The 25,977-nt window shown below is 35.0% G+C and overlaps 1 protein-coding gene across 4 annotated transcripts in view; it reads left to right on the top strand.

Moving 5' to 3' along the window:
• STRN3 (striatin 3) overlaps window positions 1-25,281 on the top strand; it is a 68,734-nt gene extending 43,453 nt beyond the window's left edge. For 3 of the 4 annotated variants that reach the window (XM_052782554.1, XM_052782555.1, XM_052782552.1), the window contains 10 exons: window positions 286-426; window positions 6,138-6,271; window positions 13,788-13,963; window positions 14,096-14,143; window positions 17,071-17,192; window positions 18,529-18,696; window positions 18,962-19,102; window positions 20,518-20,625; window positions 22,938-23,024; window positions 23,142-25,281. In XM_052782554.1, coding sequence (XP_052638514.1) covers window positions 286-426; window positions 6,138-6,271; window positions 13,788-13,963; window positions 14,096-14,143; window positions 17,071-17,192; window positions 18,529-18,696; window positions 18,962-19,102; window positions 20,518-20,625; window positions 22,938-23,024; window positions 23,142-23,311 — 1,295 coding nt within the window. In that variant the 3' untranslated portion in view covers window positions 23,312-25,281. The remainder of the gene's footprint in view (window positions 1-285; window positions 427-6,137; window positions 6,272-13,787; window positions 13,964-14,095; window positions 14,144-17,070; window positions 17,193-18,528; window positions 18,697-18,961; window positions 19,103-20,517; window positions 20,626-22,937; window positions 23,025-23,141) is intronic. The other variant, XM_052782556.1, reaches the window with a different exon arrangement.
• Window positions 25,282-25,977: the final 696 nt, after the last annotated feature.

The following is a 25,977-nucleotide window of genomic DNA, read 5'->3' as shown; positions in this document are numbered from 1 at the left end:
CAGGAAACTGTAGAATAGCTCTACAGAACACAAAGGAGTTATTCTTTGATTTAGTGAATTAAAACTGTTTGCATGTAGTTTTCAGATTTGATGTATTAACTCCTCCTTTTCATTTCCAAAAGATAATTTTATTAATATACGAAGACAAAACCAAAGCATTGTATTTATTTCAAGGAGGTCCCATCAGTAATTATTCTTGTTTAATTAGTTTAATGGATTTTTAGACTTCAGTCAACTCAAGCGGTAGCAATCAAATGAATCTTTGCTGCTGACGTTAATTTACAGGAGTCAACAGGACAAAACTTCACGACATGATAGCTGATCTGGGCGATGATGAGATACCCCACATCCCTTCAGGAATCATTAATCAATCTAGGTCACCCTCTTCTAGAATGACTGATCATGAAGGTGCAAGAGCAGAGGAAGGTACAAAAAATTCAGCTACTTATTATATTTCAGGAGATTTCTTTTAGAAAGCACACGCTGTAATTTACTGTCCCCTCTGTAAAGCTTAATGCAATTGCAGATTGCCACATTATTATTTTATTTGCGATTCTTCCCAAATGGTTTTCTGAGAATATGGCTTGAATTTCTGTGGCTTATCATAACTCGTCATTATTTCATAAGTATTTTTAAACAACTTTATGTACAGCAGTGTGTTCTGAAACTATTCACTATTAAATCCCTGTTTGCAGACCCCCTGCCCTGTTAGCAAAACCTTTTTACAGATAGGGTGTTACTGATTGAGGGGAAGAAAGGTGAGTATTAACATTTGATACATAGTCTGCATTTTAAAGTGAAATTTAAGAGTGGTTATTTAAGTTATGAGACTAATTTGTCTCTCTTCCTCAAGTTTAATGTTCTCTTTTTTAAAATTTCTCTTGGTCTATATACACAGGTGTACAAAGACACTATTTATTTGTTTACAAAGTATTGGTTTCAATTTCAGAATTATCTTAAGCAATGGAAGTTAGTGGCAAACTATTATCTGAATAGTCCAAAATCTTGTATTCAGCTTTTTTCGTTTTAAAGGAATTACTTTCCTTGTATTGAGATTAGAATACCATTATGTAAATTCTGTCCTCTACTCACAACATACTCATTCAAAATACTCAGCTGAATTCAGATTTGACTACTTTATGATGATCTTTGACTCATAAGCCCTGGCATGGTATCAGCTATACCAGAAGTGGAAAGAATTTCCATTATTACTGATCCTGATAATCTGTTGGTTCTCCTATTCTTCCTTCACCCCTGCCACCACAAATGCCTCTCACCAGGCAAGCAGATAAATAGAAAATTTGGAGGGGGTTTTTTTGTTACTCTCCCAAACTATTATTTTACAAAAGTGTTTGTCTTCACGCCTTCTCTTTTACTGCCTTCCTTTTCATCTTTGTTTTTATTTACGACTGAAAGATGTATCAAGTATCAAATTTACCTATGGAGTGCAATTAAAAAACCTACTGGTGAAGTTCCAGTTGCTAAAACTTGTGCACGTACATTTAAGTTGTATTTAGGTTTAGTATGTATTTACATGCTTTAGGTTGCCTTTTAGCCTTGTTAAGGTATTAAGGGCATGTGATCCCACAGTTACCTCAGTCTGTTTTAGGCTGTTTTTCTTAAGGCCATACATGTTGTGCAAAGGAACATAGATGTTTGTTGTTAAGGACAGGCCATATAGTTGTTGTCTCTTTTAGAGACTTTACATCTAAAATAATATTGGACAAAACAATCTTTCTGAAGAACTAGATGCTAAATTTGAATTTGATAGGGACTGACTTGTATTGCCTGGTTCCTGTAGCACAAGCACTGTCCACTTCAAATAGAGGTTGTCCACACTATTTTCATGCTATTTAATGTGTTCATATGTTTTCAGCTTATCAGTGTAGTTTGGGCTTTATTCATTAAGAGTAGTAGTATGAGTATCTCTACCATCATACCTGCTAATTGTGGTTTCTGCATAACTTTTAAACTTGAATATTAAGAGTGTAAATTTTGCTGCTTGATGAGAAATTCTATCCTGAATGCTACGCGACTTTTTGCGTTTTTGTCTGTACCATATGGTGCAAAGCTACAAGCAAACAAGCTTAGTGTTGTCTCTGAATCCCTTCTAGATATGTCTTTTGTTAACAAGACGAAATGCAGATTTTGCTCAGTTATTTATTTGGTTGTGTTTTAAAAGCTAAGGTTTTGCAGACAACTTCAGGTTTTCTTGCTGGGACATACTAGCCTATGCTGATGAAAGTTACCAAGCCGTAATGTTCTTGTGACTGTACGTAAGGTTTGTGCTACAATATGAAGTGTTACAGTTCTGAGATAGAGTCTAATAATTTTGGTTTTGTATAGAGAACAAAGTGTTATTAAGCTCACTTTTTTCTTTTCTTGAGGGGAGGAGGGCATTCAGGGAGGAAAGTAAACTATGGTTCTAATTGGCTGGGAATATATCTTTTATACTTCTAAAGGTGTGGGTTTTGGTTTGGGTTTTGGTTTGGGTTTTTTTCTCATTCTCAAGTGCCTGGTTAAATATGAAGAGAAAATTGTTATGCTGTAATTACACTTTATAGTTTTGGCCATAAGAAACTGGGGTTTCCATCTCACCATATTGCATGACTTTCAGAAGCAGAATCAAATGCAGCATGATTCTCCATCCAATGTATTGTACAGAGAATTATTATTTTGACGGGTTGTTTTTCTTTTTTAATATCTATAGGTTGTGGGAGTGTCAATCTACAGATTGACAAAAAATAGCAGTAACAGCTAATTGCTCGGGCATTAACTGCTGCTTTTGGTGTACGACATATTAACTTTCTGGAAAACAAGATTAAGATGTCCCTGTTGTATAGTAGACAACAGCAACATATATAGGAACATACATATCTGAGTAGTGATAAAGCAGTTTCAGTCTGTACAAATACTACTGCTTGATTTTGACTTAATTATGTATGATGTCAAGAACTTGAGGTTAAGAAGTGCTGGTTAGGATTGGCCAAGCAAATATTTAATCATTGCATTTTTTTCCACCTAGTTTCATGTACAAAGAAACATGTACCATCACTTAAATTTTTACTTGATATTTATTGATTGGAAACTCAGTCAAACATATATATTATGCTATGAGTATAATATTGTACTGTGTGTTTTAGAAAAATACCTGGATTTTTTTTTACAGATGAAAAGCATCCTATAAGTAATTTATTTAACTTTATCATTTGCATATATCTATTGATGGGTTCTTTTTGTTTGGTATGCAGAGTTGCGGGTCTTTATTTTTAGTAGCTGTAACATCATGCATCTTTCATTGTGTTACTTTTCTGCCTTTTCTTTATATAAAAACAGCTTGCAACCATTTTTTAAACTTTGAATATGTCTTATTTTAAAATAGTAAAACCTGCAAATAAAGTAACATAGTTATACAACATATACATACATATTGGCAACTTTAATATTGAGAAATATGCTTCTGAATTTTGGATAGCATTAATTTTGAAGCTTTAAATAAAGGCATATTCACCTCTGATGCAAATAAAGCTTGATAAATTTATAATATAGACTCTTAATGTGGTAGTGTTTTTCTGTGGTAGTACTTCATTTTTAGCATAAAGTATATGAAAGTTGATCTGTTAAGGACAGATGACATTAATGTCACAAGGAATTAGTATGACAAGTTCGGGGGCTTATTTAAACCTTGTGGGCCTGTCCTAAAGATCAAATAGGAGTCACGGCATCACAACAGGGATGGAAAATGTCCTCAAGTTTAAAATGAGCATATTGCCTCCTTTCCCCAGTGATCAGCAGCTCTGTTCTGTAATGACTTGGGAGCTTGGACTTGTAAATAGATACTTGTGTTTGGGAGGCTGGGACCTTGTAAAGACAGTAGAGGCAAGCCAGGTTTGGAAATTCCAGATAAAAGTATTGGAGTCTTTGGAGAAAAGAGGAAAAACAAAACAAAACAAAAAACCTAAACACAAAATCAACCAAACAACGGTAACAACAACAAAAAACCCCCCTCAGTTTCTTTTGTAGCCTATATTATTTTTTTTGTTCTGCCACTCTCTTTCTGTCAGAAAAGAACCAGGAAAAACTTGGTGTCTGAAGTAATTGAGGGGCTAATTGTTATTCGTTTGAGGATTTCACAATTTAGGTTTGGCCAGAGAGTGTTTGTGATGTTACTTTATTTCTTGCTTCATATAAAGTATTGTTTGTTTCTGCTTTTATACTGAGCTCAGACACTTTCACTAAGAAATCAATCCTTAGAAATTCTGGTCTCATCTAATAAGCATGGATGACTGGATGCTCCCTGTCCCTGTCCCCCCGTCCCCCCCCCAAAGCCCAAAAACCAATAATAAGGGAAATAGCTGGGAACATGGAAAATAATTAGGTGTTTTCCAGGATTATGGCTTTTTCTGAAATATGAGTGGTTTAGAATAGACTGTCAAATTGAAAGTTTTAGTAAAATATTACAGAAATAAAAAGCTTGTCCATATAAGGGCATGGTAAGCTATTTTTGGCTGTTAATATAATGTAGCATTCTGATGAGTCAAGACCTTTGTATGGATTGTGAATGTTTTAAAAAGAGGTGATTGTGCATAGTTAGAATATGATTTGCTCTTTTTATGCAATTGTAGGAACAGTAGTCTTTATTCTTACATAGATGATATTCTTAGATGGTCTCATGCATTTGTGTTGCCTGTGCCAATAAGGTAACATTTTTTAATAGTGCAGTAGTTCTCAAGCATTAGAACTTGTTTTATTCCTGAGAAGTGATTTTTTTTTTCTTTTTTTTTTTAATCTAGCTGGGGTGGCTTCTCTTTGCGTAGCCGTAGCAATGATGCCAGACATCTATAACTTTACACCTGGTCTTAGTTACTTTTCTTCAGCTGGAATGGAATGTAACTAGGTTACCAGTCAGATAGTGACGATACAGAATAATAAAAGATGTGTGTTCAAAACAGGAATGTGTTGATTATTAGTCCTCTTGTTTGGAACTCTTTTTGTGAGACAAAAAACAGGATATGGATGTTTTTCAGATCTGGAAACGTTACTTTCTCTGAATTTCAAGGGGTTTCTGAGAGGATTAGAAAGAAGGGGTGGCATTAAAGTGAGACCATAACTCTCTGCCAAATCAGTGAAATCCAAAAGTCAAGCAAGTTTATTTTTTAAAGATGTCAAATACTATTTAACATATTCTGTAGATGTTTGCACTTAGCTAAAGTTTACACATAGCTAACATTTAAGTACTCTACCTAACAAGCGTCCTAATTTTTGCATGGAAAGGAATACTGATAAGTAAAAGCAGCTTCTAAAATATGCTCAAGTATTACAATGTTTAAGCTTTTATTCCTATTCCTTACTGCTGAATTGGTATTTGTGGGTAGAAGGAGATACACAAAATTGTTGAAGAGTGTAAAAAAATATGGGTGAATATTTGAAACTGTATAATTCAGATGTGAATTCAGAATGAATGGTTATATATAATTTGTATTCATTCTAAATCATAATTAACAGAAATGTTAAATTTTAGTTTGGGGAAGGCACAGCTAGCTATGATAAATATCATTTGAGTGTATTTTAAATTAGAATCCAAAATCATGCTGAGAAAATAAGAGAGGGAATTCATGATGTTTTTCATCTTTTTAATCATCTGAAAAAAAAAATCAAAGTAAGAGAGATGTTTTGCAGGAGGCCTTTAGCCTGAGAGGTAAAAAAAAATACATGCAAGTAGAGATATTTGACTACTATAAAGCTCAGAGACTTATTTACAAATGGATAGAAGGCAGGTAGCATGGTTTAGTGAATGAAATATTTAGCTGAGAATTTGGAGACCGGGGACATACATTTGATTTTGCAATGTAAAGTCATGTCAGTCAAGTCACTTGTCAGTAGTATTGAACACCTCTAAAGTAAGTTTAAAGCAAATGACAAAGCATGATATACAAATTGTGTATTTAGTATATGTGTGTGTGTTTGCACATGTGTGCGTGTCTTCATGCTCTTTTTTTTTTTTTAGTTGGGGCAGTATGTAGTGTATAAAAGTTCAGTTTTAAGCACTGCTTTGCTTTTAAGTGATGAATAATGCAGTTTTTCATCAGTTTGAATTATTACATTGAGACTTAAAGAAACTGTTTTGTTCTTTGTAGCTGAGCCAATAACATTTCCACCTGGAGGAGGCAAGTCATTTATTATGGGTTCTGATGATGTGTTGTTAAGTGTACTGGGCCTTGGAGACCTTGCAGACTTGACAGTAACAAATGATGCAGACTATAGTTATGATGTAAGTGCAATTTTATTTTAAAATTCTTTATACAGTTTAATCAGTAATAGTTGGGTCCCCTCTCCCTCACCCTGAACATTACAGATGCAGAGAACAGAGGTTTCATTAGCAAAAACTATATACTTGGGAGGAGGAGGGAGCACCTTGTGAATGGGCTAAGTAATTTGGGTAATCAAAATTAAGTGAGATGACTTGTTTGTTTTCTACTTAAATAATTTAATTCAGATTTTGTTACTGGGGGAATGTGTTATGACATAAAATACAGATTGACATCTTAACATGAATTTGAACAAAAATGGAAATTATATACTGATATGGAGTATTGAGAAGACATGGCATAAAACACAAATATCGATATTAACTTATTTCTTTGCTCTCCCCTTTATGTTTGTGTAGTGTTAACAGCATAGGCTATATATAGTAGTATATTTCAGAGGTAAGCTTTTAGGGTGTATTTTTTTGTATAATCCAGAGTGTTCTGACATTCCTTTGACTATATTCATTAAGCTGCTACCAATAGTGTTATATGAATTTTTCATTAGCTAGTAACATTTGATGTCTGGTTAGGGAAGTGTTCAGGTAAGTCTTATGTATTGTATTGTATTTAAAGTGTCTTGTGGTTTTGGATTGTGATTGGTTTGGGGTTTTTTTTATTATTGTTTTGTTGGTAAGGTACCTCTCTGTTTCTATAACTTATACCCATCCTTCTATTACTGGACTATATAAAAAACAAATGAAAGAGCTTTTTTAAATATTTGGAGTACGTTCTAAATTTGTATAATATATCATCCTGTTCACAGTAAAGATTAATTCTCGGGTTGTCTGTTTCATTTCAAATGACATAACACTTCTGGGAAATCAGATAACTTAATATCAGAGTTCAATTTCAGCTCTTTGCATCCTAATTTTCTCAGGATTTTGCCTTCTGTCTAGCTAAATCTCTTGTGTAATCACATGTAAAATGTGTCTGACTTGAGGGTCATGTACAATTGTTTAGAAAATTATCACCTTTTTTTTTTTTTGAAGTTCCAGTGAAATCTATGAACAAATGGACTTCAAAGAAAAGTTTTTTCAAAAGCTTCAATTATGAATGCTTTAAGGCAGCTTAAATTTGAAACATCCAGAACTGGATGTTCTTAACTACTACTCCTAACTAGTAGTAAATTCCCCTGGGAATTATGAAGTTGAATAGTTTGGGGGTTTGTTTTACATAGTGCTGTATTTACCTGGTTGAATAACTTCTAAATGCTCCTGCCTGTATCTTCATCGAAGAATTAAGAAAAGTTTGGTTTAATGCTAACTTACATGAGGAAAAAATACTTATTTTAAAGCAGTTTAGAATCTCAAATCAAGCTTCTGAACTTGTCAATTGATTATTTTATTTTATTTAAGTATTATTCCCATTTTACTGACAGTAACTATGAGGCATCAAAGAACTAAATGGTATACTTTCAGTAGTGAGGCAGCCACAGTTGTGAGATTAGATCACAAATTGTTTTTGCAGTTGCATTACATTCTATGTCTGTCCTATTCCTGAGTTCAGAACTTTGGAGTACCAAGGTCCGGTGGTTCACGCTTGCCCTTCATTAAATTTATAAAGGTAACGTGACATTTGGTTCTTAAGGCACATGTTCATAACCACAGAATTTTCTGATTCTTTTTGCTTTTAAAAATCTAAAATATTTGTTAAGCACTCTTCTTTCCTCTTCTGCCCACCAAAATCCCAAGTCAACCTGTATGCTGGACAATTAATGCATGGACTAGTTAGTATGGTGACCCCTAGGGTTGGTCTGTAATACTGTATTTTGCATGGCTCCATTCTTGGTTGGCTGTTTTTAATGTCATGAGAATGATTATCAATCACAATATAATAGCATAAATTCCAGTATCTGTACAACTCCAGTATTAGCAGAATACTTTATATCTCTGCTATAGGTCATTATTATCTGTTGTTCTCCAGTTAGCTCTCCACTGAGAATTACTATATACATAGAAGAAACAGGAAGTTCCTGGGCTGAAATGGTAGCAGTCTAGAAGAACAGAGAGAATCAGCATCACTATTCTTGTACTTTTTCTTAGGCATTTTTGATTGTTTTTAGCTACTATCAGAGGCCGATGCTGAGCTAGAAGTATCTTAGATCAAAATAATGCAATCATTAATATGTTCTGATGCCCTAATGGCAAATATATGCCATACTACTTTCTATGCTAAAGGGATTGCAAGAATGTCTTTGATGTAAAAGAAGGAATTTGTGATGTCTCGTTCAAGAACTGTAGTAGTATAGGGAAAGTTGGTGTCTAAAGGACGGCCTGTGAGAGACTTTCAGAAGCAAGATTGGTTTTGATTGTCATGCTTGACTGCAACACTGCAACTTTGCAATATATTATTCTCTTTTGTGAAGTACAGCTGCTTCATAAAACTGTAGCCATTTTGCTTATTCCAAGAAGGAGGAGTATTTACAGGTGAGCCAAGACAAACTCAGGAAGCATTACAGTGAATAATAAAATTGACACCAACTGATTAAACTGTTTCAGGAGAATGTGTGGTACTTCTGACAAACCTGACAATACAGTTTTTGTTGTGCAAAGAGCGATGCAGAATATAACTTGGAGTTGCCTTTACTCTTGGGAAACTTAAAGCAGAGAATAGAGGTGATAAATACGCAAGTATGAAATACTGCCTGAGCTAATAAGGAATTTGCAGCAGAAGGCAGTACCTCACAAATTCATTGAAGGTGTCAGTGATCCTGTAGATGAAGATGATCTTATTGCTTCAGTGTAGTTGAATTTTCAAAATTTTCTCATTGAGACCCTTCATTAGAGGCTCTTTAATTGCAGCTTGGTTTGGGAGGTGTGTGGGGAGAGGTTATCTCATGCTTTAATATCTGCCTGATACAGGAGACAAAAGACAGAATTAAGTTTTTGCTTTCTTACTGGATCATTCACCAAATAGGAATGAGAAGTGATTGACCATAATTGTCACTTGGTTTCCTGGCTTCCTATTCAGTCCTCCTTTCCCAGTGCCCTTAGCGTATCTGCTATCTTTTAAAGCATATCTGAAAAATGTGTGGTAGCTTCTGACTTTTTCATGTGTCAGAAAAGATAAACTTGAAGTATCAAATAACACAGATGAAAATAATTTTTTTGATATTTTTATTTAAGAAGGAAATGTCTGTCCTGTCGTGGATCTGAAGAGACTGAAATTCAGATGCTCTTACTTCTCCATCACAGTGTTCCTTCAGGTTAAAAATTCAATGATAGTTCTTAATTTCTGAAGTTGTTTCCACATAACTGTGGATCTGCAGTGCAGTAAGACCATGTCTTACTTTGTACCTATAATACAGTACTTGTAGGACATCTTAATCTCATGCCCCAATGAGCTTAGCTGAAGCTATCTCCTTTTCCAGTGCATCTCCAGGTAAGCAGATAATGTTAAGCTAAGTTAATGTTTGAGTAAAATAACAAAAAAGCCCCAAAACACTTAATATTGCCACTTCTGGCATTTTGCTCCCAATAGGTCTATGCTCTTCAAATAGCTTGTGTGAGCCATTATAGTGCATGAATAAATAAAGCCACAACAGGGTTCCACTAGCTTTCAGGTATTGCTCCTTGATGAGTGTTGTATTTTGAAAAGGAGAGGATATGTGGACAGGATGAGAATTAAGTTTTAAATCTTAAGAACTTCAACTATAGCTGAAAATTTTTCTTACACGAATGGTTTAGTGCACAACTTGTCCACAAGAGTAGTCATCTGTAATACAGTACAGTCATCTCAAGTCCTGTCTTTTTTGATATCTAGTTCTTTATATTTGCCTCAGTGTGTGTAGTTGTTTGTATGCTGAGGGAGTAATATTGTTACCAAATCAAATGCTCCATTTGTATATTCTTGGATTGCATAGCTGCGCAGGGTGGTGGTGTTTTTCTGCTGTAGGACTGGCTGCAAAATGGAAAGTCCTCATTTATCAGAGCATCTAAATTTGGAAATATCCAATCAGTCACATTATCAAGAAAAAAAATAACATTAAACATTAAAAGACTCTGACTACAGTTACTAATTATTGCTTTCTAATTCCTCTGTTTGCTGTAGGTGAGTAGTTGATTGAGATAGGGAAATACATGTCTCCTTGCTATGCCGTTAAGGATTCTGTTGACTGTGTGGGCAAGGAAGAGCTTCCTTCCCTGGTGTCTTTTTTCTTCTTCTTTTTTTTTTTTTTTTTCTTTTTTGGTTTTTTTTTCTTTCGTGTGTGTGTGTCAGGGGTTTTTTGTTTGGTTGGGGTTTTGGGGGGTTTTTTTGTTGTTTAGCTCAGGTATAGTTCCTTTAAGTCTGGTTTGCTCATGGTTTACAAGGCAGAATGAATAGGTTGCTTGCCTGTGTTTCTATACAGACAAACAAAATGAAGACAAAAGCTATTTTTATTAGGTTAGCTTGAGCAAGTGTTACAAAGCAGGCATTTCCAATTCTGATTGCTCCTCTAATCTGTTTAGCAATTCCTTGTGGTGTATGGTTTGCATGTTTTTTGTTTTGCTCTAATTTTAAGGAAGTTTTGTGGTAAAGGTTTTTTAGGATGCATGAAGTGTTTTGTGTCTCCTGACCTAGACGGAGTTTTTGTTTGGTGGTTTTGGGTGAGGGAACAACAACTCTTGGGTTTGGTAGACTTCATTATTCTAAGCATCTACTCTGTGGCTGTTTGCTGAGAGGGGACTAGGATCAAAGTTTCAGCTGATCCCTCTTGGTTCTGTTTAGTAAAGTCCACCAAAGTTCAGGGAAAAAGGGAGAAGGAGCTAGTGAAGCTCTATGGTTCCATAGTCTGTCTTCTCACAACTTTATCATTTTGGCATTTACAGTAGAACATTAAGACTCAATGGGGGCAGTGTGTCCATGCCTTCTGTTTTGAGAGGCTTTTGAGATGTCAGACTTTAGAATATTGATATACAGTGTCACATTTTACTACTTTTCCATTATACCTCTGGTCCATTTTGTATCTCATATTTATCCTTTGTAATCAGGAAATCCCTTTTCCAAGTCCTTGACTGTGTTTTTCTGAGGTGTATTTTTCTTGGAAATATACTACTGGATAGCTTTTTTTCTTAGAGGTTGCAAGGATCTCTTTTTAAGATGTTCTTTTACTCTTGCAGTATGGATGTCAAGATTCATTGGAAACATGGATGGGGGAAAAGAATTAAACAAGAAAAAATTGGCTTATATATAACTAGATTTCCAGGAAGGTGCACGTGGTGTCTTCTAAAAGAACCAAGATGTTCAAGTCTGTTTGAAAATATCAAGGCTTTAAAGCTATACTTAAGATAGGAAATGTACCTTGTTTTTCATAACTTCTGTAAATTCTGTACCTTGCAATTTAGCAGATTCCTCTTAACTGCTGAGAACGAAATTACCATTGCAACAGCCATTTTAACAAAAAAGATTAAATGAAATCTTTTCCTTTTTTTTTTTTTTTTTTTTTTTTTTTTGAAAAATAAGGACCACTGTATTCAGTCCTGGTTTTCTTGAATGACTCTTCATCACAACTGTAATAGAAGTCAGTGTGGTGTGGACGCATGTCACGCCCAAAGAATCAAGGTCTGCTGTCTGATCTGGGACATAACAACATGTGCTAAAATTAGCCGTTGCTGCTTTAAATGTTTGGCTTTAAGTTCTCTAAGCCCCAGATCGCCAAAGGTGCATGAGGCAACATGAGCTAGCCAGGTGGATGAATACATTACATAATGAGGATTAAAAATATCGAGGGACTCTGTTTGCTAGAAAAATACCTTTTTTTTTTTTTTTTTCCCTTCTCTTACCCACTTTAGATTCACGGAGGTAAATAAATATGCAGTTTGGTCTGATATCTATCAAGTTTAAAATCTATCGAGTTTCTATCCAGAATTCCACTCTGTTCCATGAAACAAAAGATTATGCTTTTTATGGAGCTTGTATATATTATGCAGTGTAGTGATAAATAACTTAAATCTCAGTAAAAAATATTGTGGTATTCAGTATACTCTGAAGTAGGAAGATTGGAAACAAAATGCTTTGTTATGAAATGTATTTGTTGGATGGTATTAAAAAAAAAAAATATCCAGGTTACATGTCTGGTCTAACAAGCTTCTGTTGCTTGATCTGAATTTGGCATAGTTTGTACTTAGGACAGAAACTTACATTAATATAAGGGAACAGCAAATGTCTGCACATCTGAAACTCAGAACAGTAAATTTTATTGTCTGAACCTCTCTATTTATTTTGGATAGAATCAAATTTAGTTTGAGTGAGTAGTGGTAATTCAATCCAGGATATAGATTTGGTCCAAGAATACTTATTACAGTATATGTTACCTTATGATCTGATTTTTATTTTCAGTCCTGACAGATATAAGGTACTAAGATTTTATTAGCTATGGGAGATTTTAATCTCTTAATAGTGTTGCTGAAAGTATCTTGGGATACTGAGAGATTCTGGCCTACAGTTGAGAAACATGCTTTAACCGTTGCATGGTGAGTAGATAGTATGTAAGGCAGAGGATAGGATTAGTTTCCATTCATTCTTAGTTTGCTAATTTTGGTCATCTAATTAAAGTCAGTTTTCTAAACTCCCTTTATAATTACTTGAGGGGAAGAGAGAAATACCTGCACATGTATTTCTCCTTATGATGGAGGCTTAGGACAAATGGGATGTAGTCTTTTAAGGGTCTGTTCTCTGCATAATATAGATGGTATTCAAAGCTCTAAATTAGTCTCTTGCAGTCACTAGAAGAGTTTGAAGTTTTCTGGTAATTCATCTGAGTTACCTATAATTAATATTAAGCAGCTGTAACTTTTGTATTTTAGCCTAGCAGTCTATAGGTTACAAGTATGAATTGGATGTTCACAATATATAAATGTAAAGTTTGTATATATTGCTTCATATAGCAACTAAGTTATTGTCTCATAAATATGTTTTAAAGTCTTTAATGAGTTTTAAATATATTCATATGTAATGTTATGTTTCAAATCATGACAAATGTGTATTGAAATCTGGTTTACCTATTTCTGCATACATACCTTCGCATGTAGAAGTATTCAGGAATTACATATGTTTCCTGTCATTTTCAGTCAAGTTACTTATCTGAGGAAGATCACTCACTAGGCACCTGAAGCTCATTTTTGTTGTGTTTAAGTGATAAATGACCTTTTGACAGTTGTAATCTTTCTTCGGGGAAGAAGAATTAAAGTATCATTGCACAAAAGGATTAAAACCAGTTTTTGAAAATCCAGGCTTCTTGTCTGTGTATTCAGCATTGTACTCTATTCCACTCTGGGATAAAAGAAACTATTACAATAGAAAAATTTGCAGACTACCTTGCATGCCAGAGAGGGAGTTATAGATGCATATAGACAGATCAATAGATAAATGCAAACTTAAGATTGAACGTATATTAGCTGAATCAAAAATAGCGTCTTTTCCTAAAATACGGGGAGATATATATTATACATATTTTTAAACCCAAGATAAAATTACTCCTTTCCTTTTCTTTTTTTTAAGCTGCCAGCTAATAAAGATGCCTTCCGAAAGACATGGAACCCTAAGTATACGCTACGCAGTCATTTTGATGGAGTGCGGGCATTAGCTTTTCATCCTGTAGAGCCTGTGCTGGTTACAGCCTCTGAGGACCATACTCTAAAACTTTGGAATCTGCAGAAAACGGTTCCTGCCAAAAAGCAAGTATATGGGTTTTTATAAAACATCAATTGTGTTTTAAATGCCTTTGAAATTGATTAAACTCTTAAATGTTTTCAGAGTTTTTCAGCAGAAATTTCATGTAATGTAATAACTCTTCCTTTCTCTTTCAGGAGTGCCTCTTTAGATGTAGAACCCATCTACACATTTAGGGCCCACATGTAAGTGTTTGACATAATTAACGCTTGATAAATGTATTGTTGTTATGTCATGGATTCATAAGACACTTTAGTGTAAAAGCCACAAATGTATTCTATTTTTACATTGTATAGACAAGGTCCCTTAAACTTTGTAAAAACAGGTCAATAAAAACAGGTCAATACTGAGTTCCTGTCGTGAACTGCACAGTCCATGACAACTGTCGTGGTTTAACCCCAGCCAGCAACTAAGCAGCACACAGCCGCACACTCACTACCCCCCATGCAGTGGGATGGGGGAGAAAATTGGGAAAAGAAGTAAAACTTGTGGGTTGAGATAAGAACAGTTTAATAAAACAGGAAAGAAGAAATTAATAATGATAATGATAACACTAGTAAAATGATAACAGTAATAATAAAAGGATTGGAATGTACAAATGATGCACAGTGCAATTGCTGACCACCTGCCGATTGACACCAAGTTAGTCCCTGAGCGGCGATTCCCCCGCCCCCACTTCCCCCAGTTTATATACTAGATATGATGTCACATGGTATGGAATACCCCGTTGGCCAGTTTGGGTCAGGTGCCCTGGCTGTGTCCTGTGCCAACTTCTTGTGCCCTCCAGCCGCCTTGCTGGCTGGGCTTGAGAAGCTGAAAAATCCTTGACTTTAGACTAAACACTACTTAGCAACAACTGAAAACATCAGTGTGTTATCAACATTCTTCTCATACTGAACTCAAAACATAGCACTGTACCAGCTCCTAGGAAAGACAACTCTATCCCAGCTGAAACCAGGACACAACACAAGAACAGGAAGTGGCAAATGTGGTTAGTTGCAATGGAAAGGAGAGATTGTAGAAGGTGATAATGAAATCATCTGAGTGATGTCCATGTCTTGTACTATGGATTTTATATATAATATGTGAAGAAGATAAATAAGGTAGAATTTATTAGTCTTACCTAGTATCTTCAGATACAGGTCTAAGAAATTAAAAGTACAGATGCAATCATCAGGACCAAAAAAAAAACCCCATTGAATGCAGATTCAGTAAGTGAAAAATCAGTAGATTGAGCAAGTGACTAGGAGGATTCTGGATTTTTTAGGGCCTTGAACAAGAATAAGAGATAAAATTTCATTGCCAGGGTAGGCCAAAGTAGTAGATAGGGCGTGGGTATTAATTCACGCATCTGCCTGTCAGGGCTGGGGGAAGTTGGAAACCAGTGAAATAATTGTTGTAATCAAAAAGTTGATTAATGCCTGAGTAAAGTTCTGATAGCTACAGTCAGTTCTCTTGCAATGTCAACCCAGGCTTCTTCCTTTCCCATCTCAAGTTTGCCTGCTTTGTGTGCAGATGGTGGTTCATTACACACTATAACATATATTCTCATTTCTGATTGCAGTCCAGCCCAAGGTGTTGGGAAAGTAGATTGCACAAACTAGTCTGAAACAAGGAAGGATCTTTGTTGTGGCATATGGTGACATTGAGCTAACCTGAATTAAACGATGTTAATAAAACTTGCAAGTTGAGCTGGGATTCGTAAAACTCTTAGTGATTTTTCAACACATATTAACTGCTTTATTACTGCCTGAGTTTCAGTTGCTAATTTTGAATTCTGCTTCCTTCCAATAAGAAGGCAAGACAAAATGCGCAGTCCATAGCCAGTCACAGTAGTTTGAGTGTACTTTGCTTATATAACTAAAGATCCAGTCTCCAACTCAGTTAGCAGGTAAGCTTCATGAGAGCTCTTTGATTAAGTGTGGAAGGGGATTACACTTCCTGTGCTGGCCTTGACAAAAAAAAAAAAAAAAAATTAGTTTGTATTAGGAAACCTACACATACTATCATCACCCTCCTCCTTCTATTAAGCCACTTACTTGATAGAACGTAATGTCCTATTTTTGCTCTTATTAGCTAAAGCGTAAAACACACTTCCCTAGGACTGGGTGACTAATTTGTCCTCATATTTAAATACAAGTGGTCTTTTGAGTGATAGAAGGCCACTGACCAATTGAATTCTTCAGAGCTCTTTCTTTTTCTAAATTTGGGCTAATATTTGGGCTTTTTGTTACTGAATACCAAAACCTAAGGGTTGGGGATGTTTTGATACAGAGCTGATCCCCACCCTGTGACTTCCAATGAGACTGGTAACAAAGTAATTTTACTATTTTTCCCCTCAGGCAGGCTTTGAGCAACATTTGTTTTCAGCTCAGCTTTGTTCTTCCCTTTGCCAAATACATAGATGGATTCAACCAAGTCTTCCTTTTCACCATCTTCAACTATGTAATTCTGGTTTTCTCACCTGCACTTAAACAACTGGTAGACTCCTTATATCCTGAGCATGGCCTGTCAAATGAGCCAGGCATCTAATTTTGGGGATACGGTTTTACAGTAGTGTGTCCAAAGGAGTAGAGCTGCTTTTTCCTTTGGGCTACAGCTTGTGCTTGTCTGGTATCACAGCAAACAGGTTGACAAAGTTAAACCAGTAAAAGTCTAACCTTCGCCAAAAAGTACTCTTTCTAGGATCATTTTTCTGAACCAGTTTACTGGGGCATAGGTTACTTTCAGTTCCTAAAATAGGATGAGAAAATAGTTGGGGGTGGAGGGGCTACAACCACCTCTAGCACAGCTAGCTATTAGATTGGCGTAGGTGCACTGTAAAAACTCATTGTTTGTAGGTGTAATTACTGTTGCTTCTGAGAAATAAGGTGGTGTTCTTTGAATTGCTTGAATTTGGATAGTTTTAGTTAATTTGTTATGAATATTTTAACAGAGGTTGGTATCACTTGTTGAGACTTAAAAAAGGTTTTAACAGAATTGTTTCTTTGGAGTTTGAATATTTTTTTAACTACTTAATCCAATCCAACTTCTTTTTAAAGTAGATAGCCAGATTTTCACTTCTATCCTGTAGGCAGTATCAATAAACTTACTTTTCTCTGTCTCCCAATAGTGGACCTGTATTGTCATTGGCAATTAGTTCCAATGGAGAACAGTGTTTCAGTGGTGGTATTGATGCAACCATCCAGTGGTGGAACATGCCTAGCCCTAATGTGGATCCATATGATACCTATGGTAAGTACCTTTTAAAAGATTAACAACTTATGACCATTGTCTTCAACATTAATTTTCTGCTTGATGCTAATCTGTTTTCTAGAGCTTTTGTGAAACATAGCTGCCATTTGTCAACTAAATTGTGTGTTTTCAACTTTTTTGTGTGTGGCAAACGTTAATTATTTATTTATTCCCACTTGCATTGGTGACGTCCTTTGTGTAGAACTGTAATAAGAAGACTGGCAATTTCTGAGGTTTAAATGGTAAAGAAAAAAATCAATCATAACTCTTATTTTTTAAAAAGCATGCTTACTACTTTGAACCAAAATTCAAAATTTTTGAATGATTATTTATTTCTTCTAATAGGAATTTCTCAGAAAACTAAGATAAGTGTAATCAAATTCTGTGTCTTATGTTTCTGATTGGCATTTTGGTTCCCATAACCAATGTCTCTAAAATTAAAGAGCTGTTAACTGCTTGGAAAACTGTGCATCACTCTCCTGCCATTGATGGTGATCAGCATTTTGTGTTTAATGTCTAAGGGTGTAGTTCCGTGGTTCACTGAAGTTTGAATGGGTCAGAGTCAAGAATTCTTCCTCTCTCCCTTGTGTCAGTGTAATGAGTGAGCTTATGCAACAGACCAACTAGTTTTTAATTTTCTGCAAAACTAAATTTTAGTGATTTATCTGGCTTTATTCCTTTCCACTTATCTTTTTGTCTCATTTCTCTACTCAAAGCCTGGTAGAGAATAGATTAAAAACCCCTCTATAAAAGACAACTATAAAGTATCAGGGAGAAGAAAATAAGAATGTGTTTCCCTGTTCCACAACAGAAATAATCTTGGTTTAATTATTAGGGTGCTTGAGAGTTTTAGAGCATGACCCTGTGTCAACAGAGTACGCTGAGTAAAAACAGCATTAAGTGTCAGTTTTTAAGTGGAAAGCTGATTTTGTTAGGTGTGTTTGCACCTTGTACAGAGGAAGGGCTGTGACCAAGCATCTTTAAGATGGTGAATTTGGAGGGAAGAAGCAACTGCCTCAGAGAGGAGGTGGTAAAAAATGTGTATCATTCTGGAAGAAGGGACATAGTTGTGGGGTTGGTTTGGTTTGTTGGGGTTTTTTGTTTGTTTATATTTTGGGGGGGGTTGTTTGTTTGTTGGGGTTTTGGGGTTTTTTTTTGAGAAAGATGGCAGCGGTTGTGCAAAATGACCTCCTGTGTAATATTCTAGCTGTTGCTTACACAGGAAGTGCTGTTCCACAGTTTTATGTGGAATTTAATTTATGTTGAGGTACAAGAAATACTTATTTAATGTTTCTTCACTAAAAAGGTTTCATTTCTGAACTTTTGTTTTTTCCAGAGCCAAACGTTCTAGCTGGCACATTAATTGCTCACACAGATGCGGTCTGGGGTCTTGCTTACAGCAGTGTAAAGAATCACTTACTATCTTGTTCAGCAGATGGCACTATTAGATTATGGAACCCACCAGAAAAAATGCCCTGTATTTGCACTTACAATGGAGAGAAAGGTAAGTTTTTGCAGTGGTTTTGAAAATCTGTTATGAGGCAGCTGATGATGCATCCAGGCTCATTATCTCCATTTATCAAAACTTAGGTAACAGGACCAAAGGGAAAAGATCTCTTAGTAAAGTAAACCTGGTGCTGTAGCATTATTTTAAAGAAGGGAGCGAATTTCTTCTTTAAAATACGAGTATAAAACAAACTAAACATTTAAACTGTCAAGAATTTTAAAAGCGTTTCATTCTTTCTAAAGATATTTTTCTTTCTTTCTAGAGCATGGAATACCTACATCAGTTGACTTTATAGGTTGTGACCCTGCTCATATGGTGGCATCTTTTAACACTGGCAGCACAGTCATCTATGATTTAGAAACATCCCAGTCAGTGGTAATGCTTTCAACACAAATAGAATCTGGTAAGTAAAACTCTCTTGTGTCAAATATCCATCTTGGATGAGATGCCTTTTTCAAAGTTTTATTATATGGTGAAGTAAATGAAAAAGTTTTGTTCCTTTTCTGCATCATGCAATTCGAAAGGTGGTTAGATGCTTAAAGATGCTTGGAACAGACACAATGGAAAAGATTGTGGATTATCAGGATTTGAAAGCGGTTAGAGATAGTGAAAGCAACAGTTTTTGTTCTCTAAGCTAAGTTTTCTCAAGATTCAGTTGTCTGAATTGCATATTAAAACACATTTTTCATTATATAGCCTTGACGTGGAGGATATTAAGATAAGTAAATAAGTGAATTAAGCAGAATATTAGTTAAGTGTAGAATTCTGCACAGGTTGTGATTAAACACTCTATCCTGTGGAACTTTTAATATTAGAAATTCTGTTGCAACAAATAAGGTGCTACAAAGATGTAGCTCTTAAAGAATTGTATGTATCTGATGAGACTCTAGGTAGAGGCCCCTTCTTTTCTTGAACCTATGAAAGTGTTCCATAAGGAAAACCTCCAGTTTCTGGTCATTCCTTTCTATGTAATAAGATCTGAAAGAATAATGCAAGGGCAGAATTTGCTTCTCCTCTCCAAGTAGTCTAGTTTACTTAGTGATTATACTTACAGTATTAAGTAGATTATATAAAGACTTCAACACAGGTTACAGAACTGTGTAAAAGTTATATTTTAGGTAGCTTGTCTAAAAACTGGCATTGACAGTGAGAAAAACATGACAAATTGGAGAAATAACTTTTGTAGTTTGAAGAGAGAATCTTAAATGGAGTCAACAAAAATTAAGCACAGAAATGAAGAGAACAAGCCTTAAAACACTGTCATATCAAGATAAGAAAGTGGTTTTTTAAGGAGTATTCTAAAAACTTCTAAAGAGATCCTAAACCAGTCATTGTTTCTTTAAGTTGAAATACAACATAAATATATCTGACAGAATCAAATAGGTTAGGTTGACTTCAGTTATTTGGATTCTGTCTCTTTTCTTTCCCCAAGCTAAATCCTTTTTGATGCGGAGGTACAAGAGGTGTGTGCTAAACATATAGTATAGGTGCCACAGTTTGTTTCTACTTGGCTTGTGCTGCGCTGCAGTACTTGCTTGGTTTGTTTGCTGTCTCTCTCAAGAATCTTTCATGTGTATAAACCACTTGTACGGCTTTAACCTTACAGTACATTGGCTAGAGTCTACCTGGCTTAGCCCCACCCTGTAAAGCAAGAAGCTATTATTTATTTCTTAGGAGATTCATTGATGCTCTTCCTAAAATGTTATTTATATAATATTAGTTAATATAGTAAGCTCAAGTGTAGTGCTACAATATTCACATTTTAACTTTAGCCCTTTCTTTAAGGCAGCTGAATATTTTTCTTAATTTTATTTTCAGGTGTACAATCAAATAATCATATTAACAAGGTAGTAAGTCATCCCACACTTCCTGTAACTATTACAGCACATGAAGATAGACACATCAAATTTTTTGACAACAAAACGGGTAAGGATAAAGAGAACCTAATTTGTATGTATGAGTATGTTTAAAGTAAATCTGGATGGACATAGGGAAAATCCATTTGTAGAAAACTTACTAGTGATGCAGTTTTACACAGAAGAGAACTTTTGGTATTTGTAAGGTTAAACGTCTTCAGTACCTTTTCTATGAAATAGTGATATCGGTTGCAGTTGTGACTTCGGCAGTCAGAAAATACTCTCTCAAAACAGGCAGAGAGAGTTGTGAGGGACAAGAAGGTGTTCTTACGTTAGCGCTTTGCTAATTTATAGAATATGTCTGCCATTTTCCTCCTGTCTTCGTCATTTCCATGCCTTTAACTCCAAGCATATATCAGTTACATTTTTCAACTCTCAGTTGTAAACAACATTGCTTAGTACCTATTAGGGCAAGAAATAACCCTAAATTCATTGTAGTAATGGAATCCTGTATTACACTTAAGTTGCTGATTAAGTTTATAAAACAGAAATGGATCTGGAAAAAAGGGAAGGAAGGATATAGGGAAAAACTGCACAATCTATCATGACAAAAAGGTTGGAATAATTGTAAGAACAAACATAAACTTCCCATTTGTCAATTTATCAGTCACTTCCTGCATGTTATTCTACCAAAGTTGGAAGAAAAAAATCAGCATAAGCAGACTTTAAGTAAGCACATATATAAAACCCCTGTTTTAAGTGTGCTTGGTTTGGTTTGGGCGGAGTGGGGGATAGTGTTCTTAGTGGTTTTGGTTTTAAAGGCAAAAAGCTAGACATTTTTTCCCCTTCTCACTTGCCATGAATGTATGTATTTGAATTGTGGTCGTTAAACGCGTTGCAATGATTGTCCTGAAATTAAAATTTATTCCTTTAAAGAAACAAAGATGTAGAATAAGGAGAAAAATCTTGCATGAACAAATAATTGGGTCAAAGTCAGGAAACAAAAGATAGAAGTAAACATAATATGAATCATCTGGACGGGACAGTATGTTGACAGTTTACTGACATTCATTAATTCAGGGTATTAAAGATGAAGGCTGATGAGGAAGAACTGAAGATCCTAATAGACTTAAGAGCAGGCAAATTAAATTGCATGTAGCTAAATGTGAAATGATGCATCTAAGGAAAAACAAACTTTATAATATAAAATAATAATCACTGGCTGACTGTTCTTACCCAAGGTAAAACCTCAGGAGTTATAAGAAGAGGTTGGATGAAAATGTCAGTTTGTTGCTTAGCAGTCAGAATAGCAAAATGAATGTTAGGAGGAAGGAAAGGAATAAACACAAAAAGAATCCTTGTTAATACCTTTGTATGAATTCTTGGTGTATCCACATGCGTACTTTCTGTTACTCCAGGCTCCCTTATCTCAAAAGGGCTATAGTCAAATTAAAATGCTTCAGGGAATGGTTAAAAAGATGGTCACAGATCTTCAGTAGCTTTTAGCTTCTTCAGGAAGAATCTTAGAAACTAAATAGGCTGAGATTCTTCAGGAAAACAGTCAACTGGGCAAAGATGATATCCTTCATGTTGCTCATGGTCTTAGAGGGATTTATTTGCTTTCTTTTCCAATATATGAACTGAGGTTCAGTTGATAAACCCCAACAGGTGACAGGTTCAAAAGAGAAAGAGGTGGTTGTTCTTATGTGCAGTTAAACATTTTGGAACTCCTTCCAAAAAGCATCATAAGATGCTAAAAGAGGTTATTAAAAGTCTAGGAATGGAGGTCACTGAAAAGAAATGCATTAAGAGTAGTTGAATGAAGGGATAACATCTCTGGTTTGTGACATAAGTGAACAGTTCATTATTAGAAGCTGGAGAGTATTCTGGGCAAGTATCAAGTTATAGTTGCCTTGTTTTTATTTTGTTCCCTGGTTTATCACCAGTAGCCTCTCTCCTAGCAATGACAGAGATAGATGGACCTCTGGTATGACTCAGTAAATCTCTTTTTACAAAACTTTGTCAACACTTTGTCCTACTGGGGCAGGTATTAGGACATTTAATAAAGGGTCTAAAAATTGCGGTTATCACCCAGTCATTTTGGGATTGGTCTTCATTGTCATTGCTACCAGTAAAGATGCCAGATGGATAAAAAGAGTGCTTATAATGGGAATGGCTTTTTTTGAGAGTTGTGTGTCATCTACCCATATGCTTATACAAGAGCCTGCAGTTGAAACTTAGTAATTTCTAATAGAATTGTATCATTCAGATACTATTGGAATCTAAATAAACGTGTTATTCTATATTGCATTTAATGGGAATGTTATTTTATTTAAAAGAAACAATACTTCACAGGAAATTCACTGTTTATTTTGCTTTTAGGTAAAATGATCCATTCTATGGTTGCTCACTTGGATGCTGTCACAAGCCTAGCTGTAGATCCTAATGGAATCTATTTAATGTCTGGAAGTAAGGGGTTTTTTATATTCTGTATGCTCTATAAATTTTGCATTTATGATGCACCTAAGTGTCTGACAAATCTAACTTTGTCTTTTGTCTTTTTTTTTTTCCTTTTTTCCTAAACAGGCCATGATTGTTCCATTAGGTTATGGAATTTGGACAGCAAGACATGTGTGCAAGAAATAACAGCTCATAGGAAAAAGCTGGATGAATCAATTTATGATGTAGCATTTCATCCATCAAAAGCATATATTGCCAGTGCAGGAGCTGATGCCCTTGCCAAAGTATTTGTGTGACATAGCAGAACAAACCTGCATCATAACAGCAGGTCTGTTTGGACAAAAAAGAGGGAATGCGTCACTGCCATCAATGATAAGGTTACCAATAAGACACTACATCTGATCTGCCTGGGTGAAGGCTATTACGTGGGGCAGGTATAAGTTGGTGAAAAGTCACCACATCTTGAACAATGTCAGGCTCATTCATTTAACTGTAATTACTGTATTGGGGGGGGGTGGGGAGAAGTACAAAAAAGAAAACCAGTATTTGTAGCCTTGACTGGATATGAACTGAGCGTATGTCTGTTCTTTAGGTGTCTTTAAGCAAACGTGGAGTCTGATCTTACAAAAGACTTTTATTTTGGACTCTGTGTGCTGCCTTAGGGTTAGGAATGTGGTGCTCTTGTGGGGGGAAGTGAGCTCCAAGAGTAGCTTTCTTTTCATCTCTTAGTAATCTTCTGTTTATCAGTTGAATGCCACAGATTCCCCTTTTAAACTTTTATTTTGCTTTAAAGAAAAGGAAATTTAACTTAAAATATTTTAGCATTAGTTGCACAAAATGTTTGGATAAAATTCTAGTTTTTATAAGTCTTTTTATATATTTAGCCTGTCACAACAGTGCTCAAGATTGTATTGATAATGTTTTTCTGCATTATAGAACCCTAAAACACAGAGATCTCACTGACCCGCTGCCGTGTAACCACACTCTTCCCTTCTTTTGCCTAATACAGCTCAGCTAAGTCCTTGCATAAGGATGCTAATTCATCATCATCACATAACTGTCTTCATAAATAAAGGACTGTAAAATGTGTTCAAATGAAACACAGAGGGGTTAACACCCCTGAATGAACTCTTTAAAGAAAAAAAAAAATTTAATCTTGGCATCCTATCACTATGTGATATTTTGTACATCTTACTGTATTTACGAGTTTATTTATCAAGGATTACCCATCTTGCTAATGGCCTATTGTTATTTATTTCACTTTTTGTTGGTCTTTATATCCTTTTATGTAGTGTGTTAAAGGGCCCTGTATATCTATTATGGCACTCTTTGAACAGTCTAAAATAGATGAGAAAATGGGACATTTGATAATTCTAAAGTTGCAAACCAAGAAATTCTTTTTCCTCTGGTTAAGTACCTGCAGTGGAGTTGACTCCAAAAAAACAATCTTGTTTCAGAATTTTTTGGAGTGAAAATTTTTTTTATTTGTGTTTCAAATAGAATACAAAAGTAGTTGATTCAAGATTCATAAATCTGCTGTGTTTTGACTAGTTATTCCCTGCTTTTATTTTGTTTTCAGATGTGCTTCAGTTTATGGTGTAACTAAAGATTTTGTTTGTGTAATGCATGATTAATACAATAAAGTATTTTTTCTAGTCTTCCACAAAACTTTTCTGATCAGTTTGCGAGTTTTGATGAGTTTTGTAAGGTTTCTGTTTTACAAACTATGAATCAGCAAATTTTTAAGATTGTACCACATAGCAAAAGTACAGCTGTTGAAAAATAATGTATATAAAATGCATATAATAAATATTAAATGGTGTACCTGTATGTTACTGTTGGCTACATTATTTTGTGTTGCACAGTTTGAAAGTGTCATTCTACAAATTACTAAATTAGGTCTAAATTTTAGCAAAATGACCATTTGTTTATTATGCTTATAAGCTGCTTTGCTTTTGAAAAATTGTAATAGTTGTCTGGATGTCAACCAACTGTTCAGTTTCAAGCAGCAGTACCCACATATAAGAACATGTTTCCACAGTATTTTTAAAGATTTTTACAAGAATTGAAAATTGCTAAGCGTATTCTTAGAGCCTTTATAAGATGATAATCACACTGTTTTTCACTATCTCTGTATATGAAGTCATTCTCAAGTGATTTAGGAGCCAGAAAGATACTCTGTTTTTATTTCCAACTGCCAATGAATCATCGTGTTGAATTTTAAAAAAAAAATATGTATAATAAATTCATTTCTAAATGCTTAAAATTTGCCCATATGTCAAATGTTATCTATTAACCTTTGTCCATTTCTTTACAAGTTCTCCAATAAAGATGATGTACAAAAGGGCAGTCTTTTTGCAAAAGGCTAGCTGCAGGTCAACATTTAGCTACTCTGGGATGAGTCACTTTCCTGAAAGCGTATCAGCAGAAACAGAATACCACAATATGAATCTTAGATTTTCATGTAAAAGTAGTATGTTTAGGTATAAATTACCTTAAGCTAGAACATGTTCCTATAAGTGGTTGTAACTGTATTGTTCCATGTAAGTTTCCAGTTTTGCAGTGAGAATGTACCTCATGCCATCTCATGTCAAGGAAATTAGATTTAAAAAAAAAAAAAAAAAAGGAAAAAAAGGTGCTCATGGTAGGCAAATACTGCAGTTATATTCTGAAATTAATTTTGTTTTAGTAATAATGTTACGTTGTTTCAAATGTTACAGTAAGTTATAATTGTATAGAAATTGGAGAATTTTGTCCTTTATCATAAAGATTGAGGTGAGGCCTTTCAGTAACTGCTTGTAGGACACTAAAGACTTTACTTTTGAAAGTAACATTCAGCTGATTTGCACTTTTTGTTCCTTCCAGTCTAAAGCATTCAACTAATCAACAGACAAGAGAGTATTTGAATTTTATTGGAAGTAATTTCATAATCGCCTTCTCTGAAGCCAAACATTGTTTCTGG

Source organism: Harpia harpyja, chromosome 3 (assembly GCF_026419915.1).
Source record: "Harpia harpyja isolate bHarHar1 chromosome 3, bHarHar1 primary haplotype, whole genome shotgun sequence".
Lineage (NCBI taxonomy): Eukaryota > Metazoa > Chordata > Aves > Accipitriformes > Accipitridae > Harpia > Harpia harpyja.
Note: the sequence above shows the minus strand (reverse complement) of the source record. Positions and strands in the feature narration are given on the sequence as shown.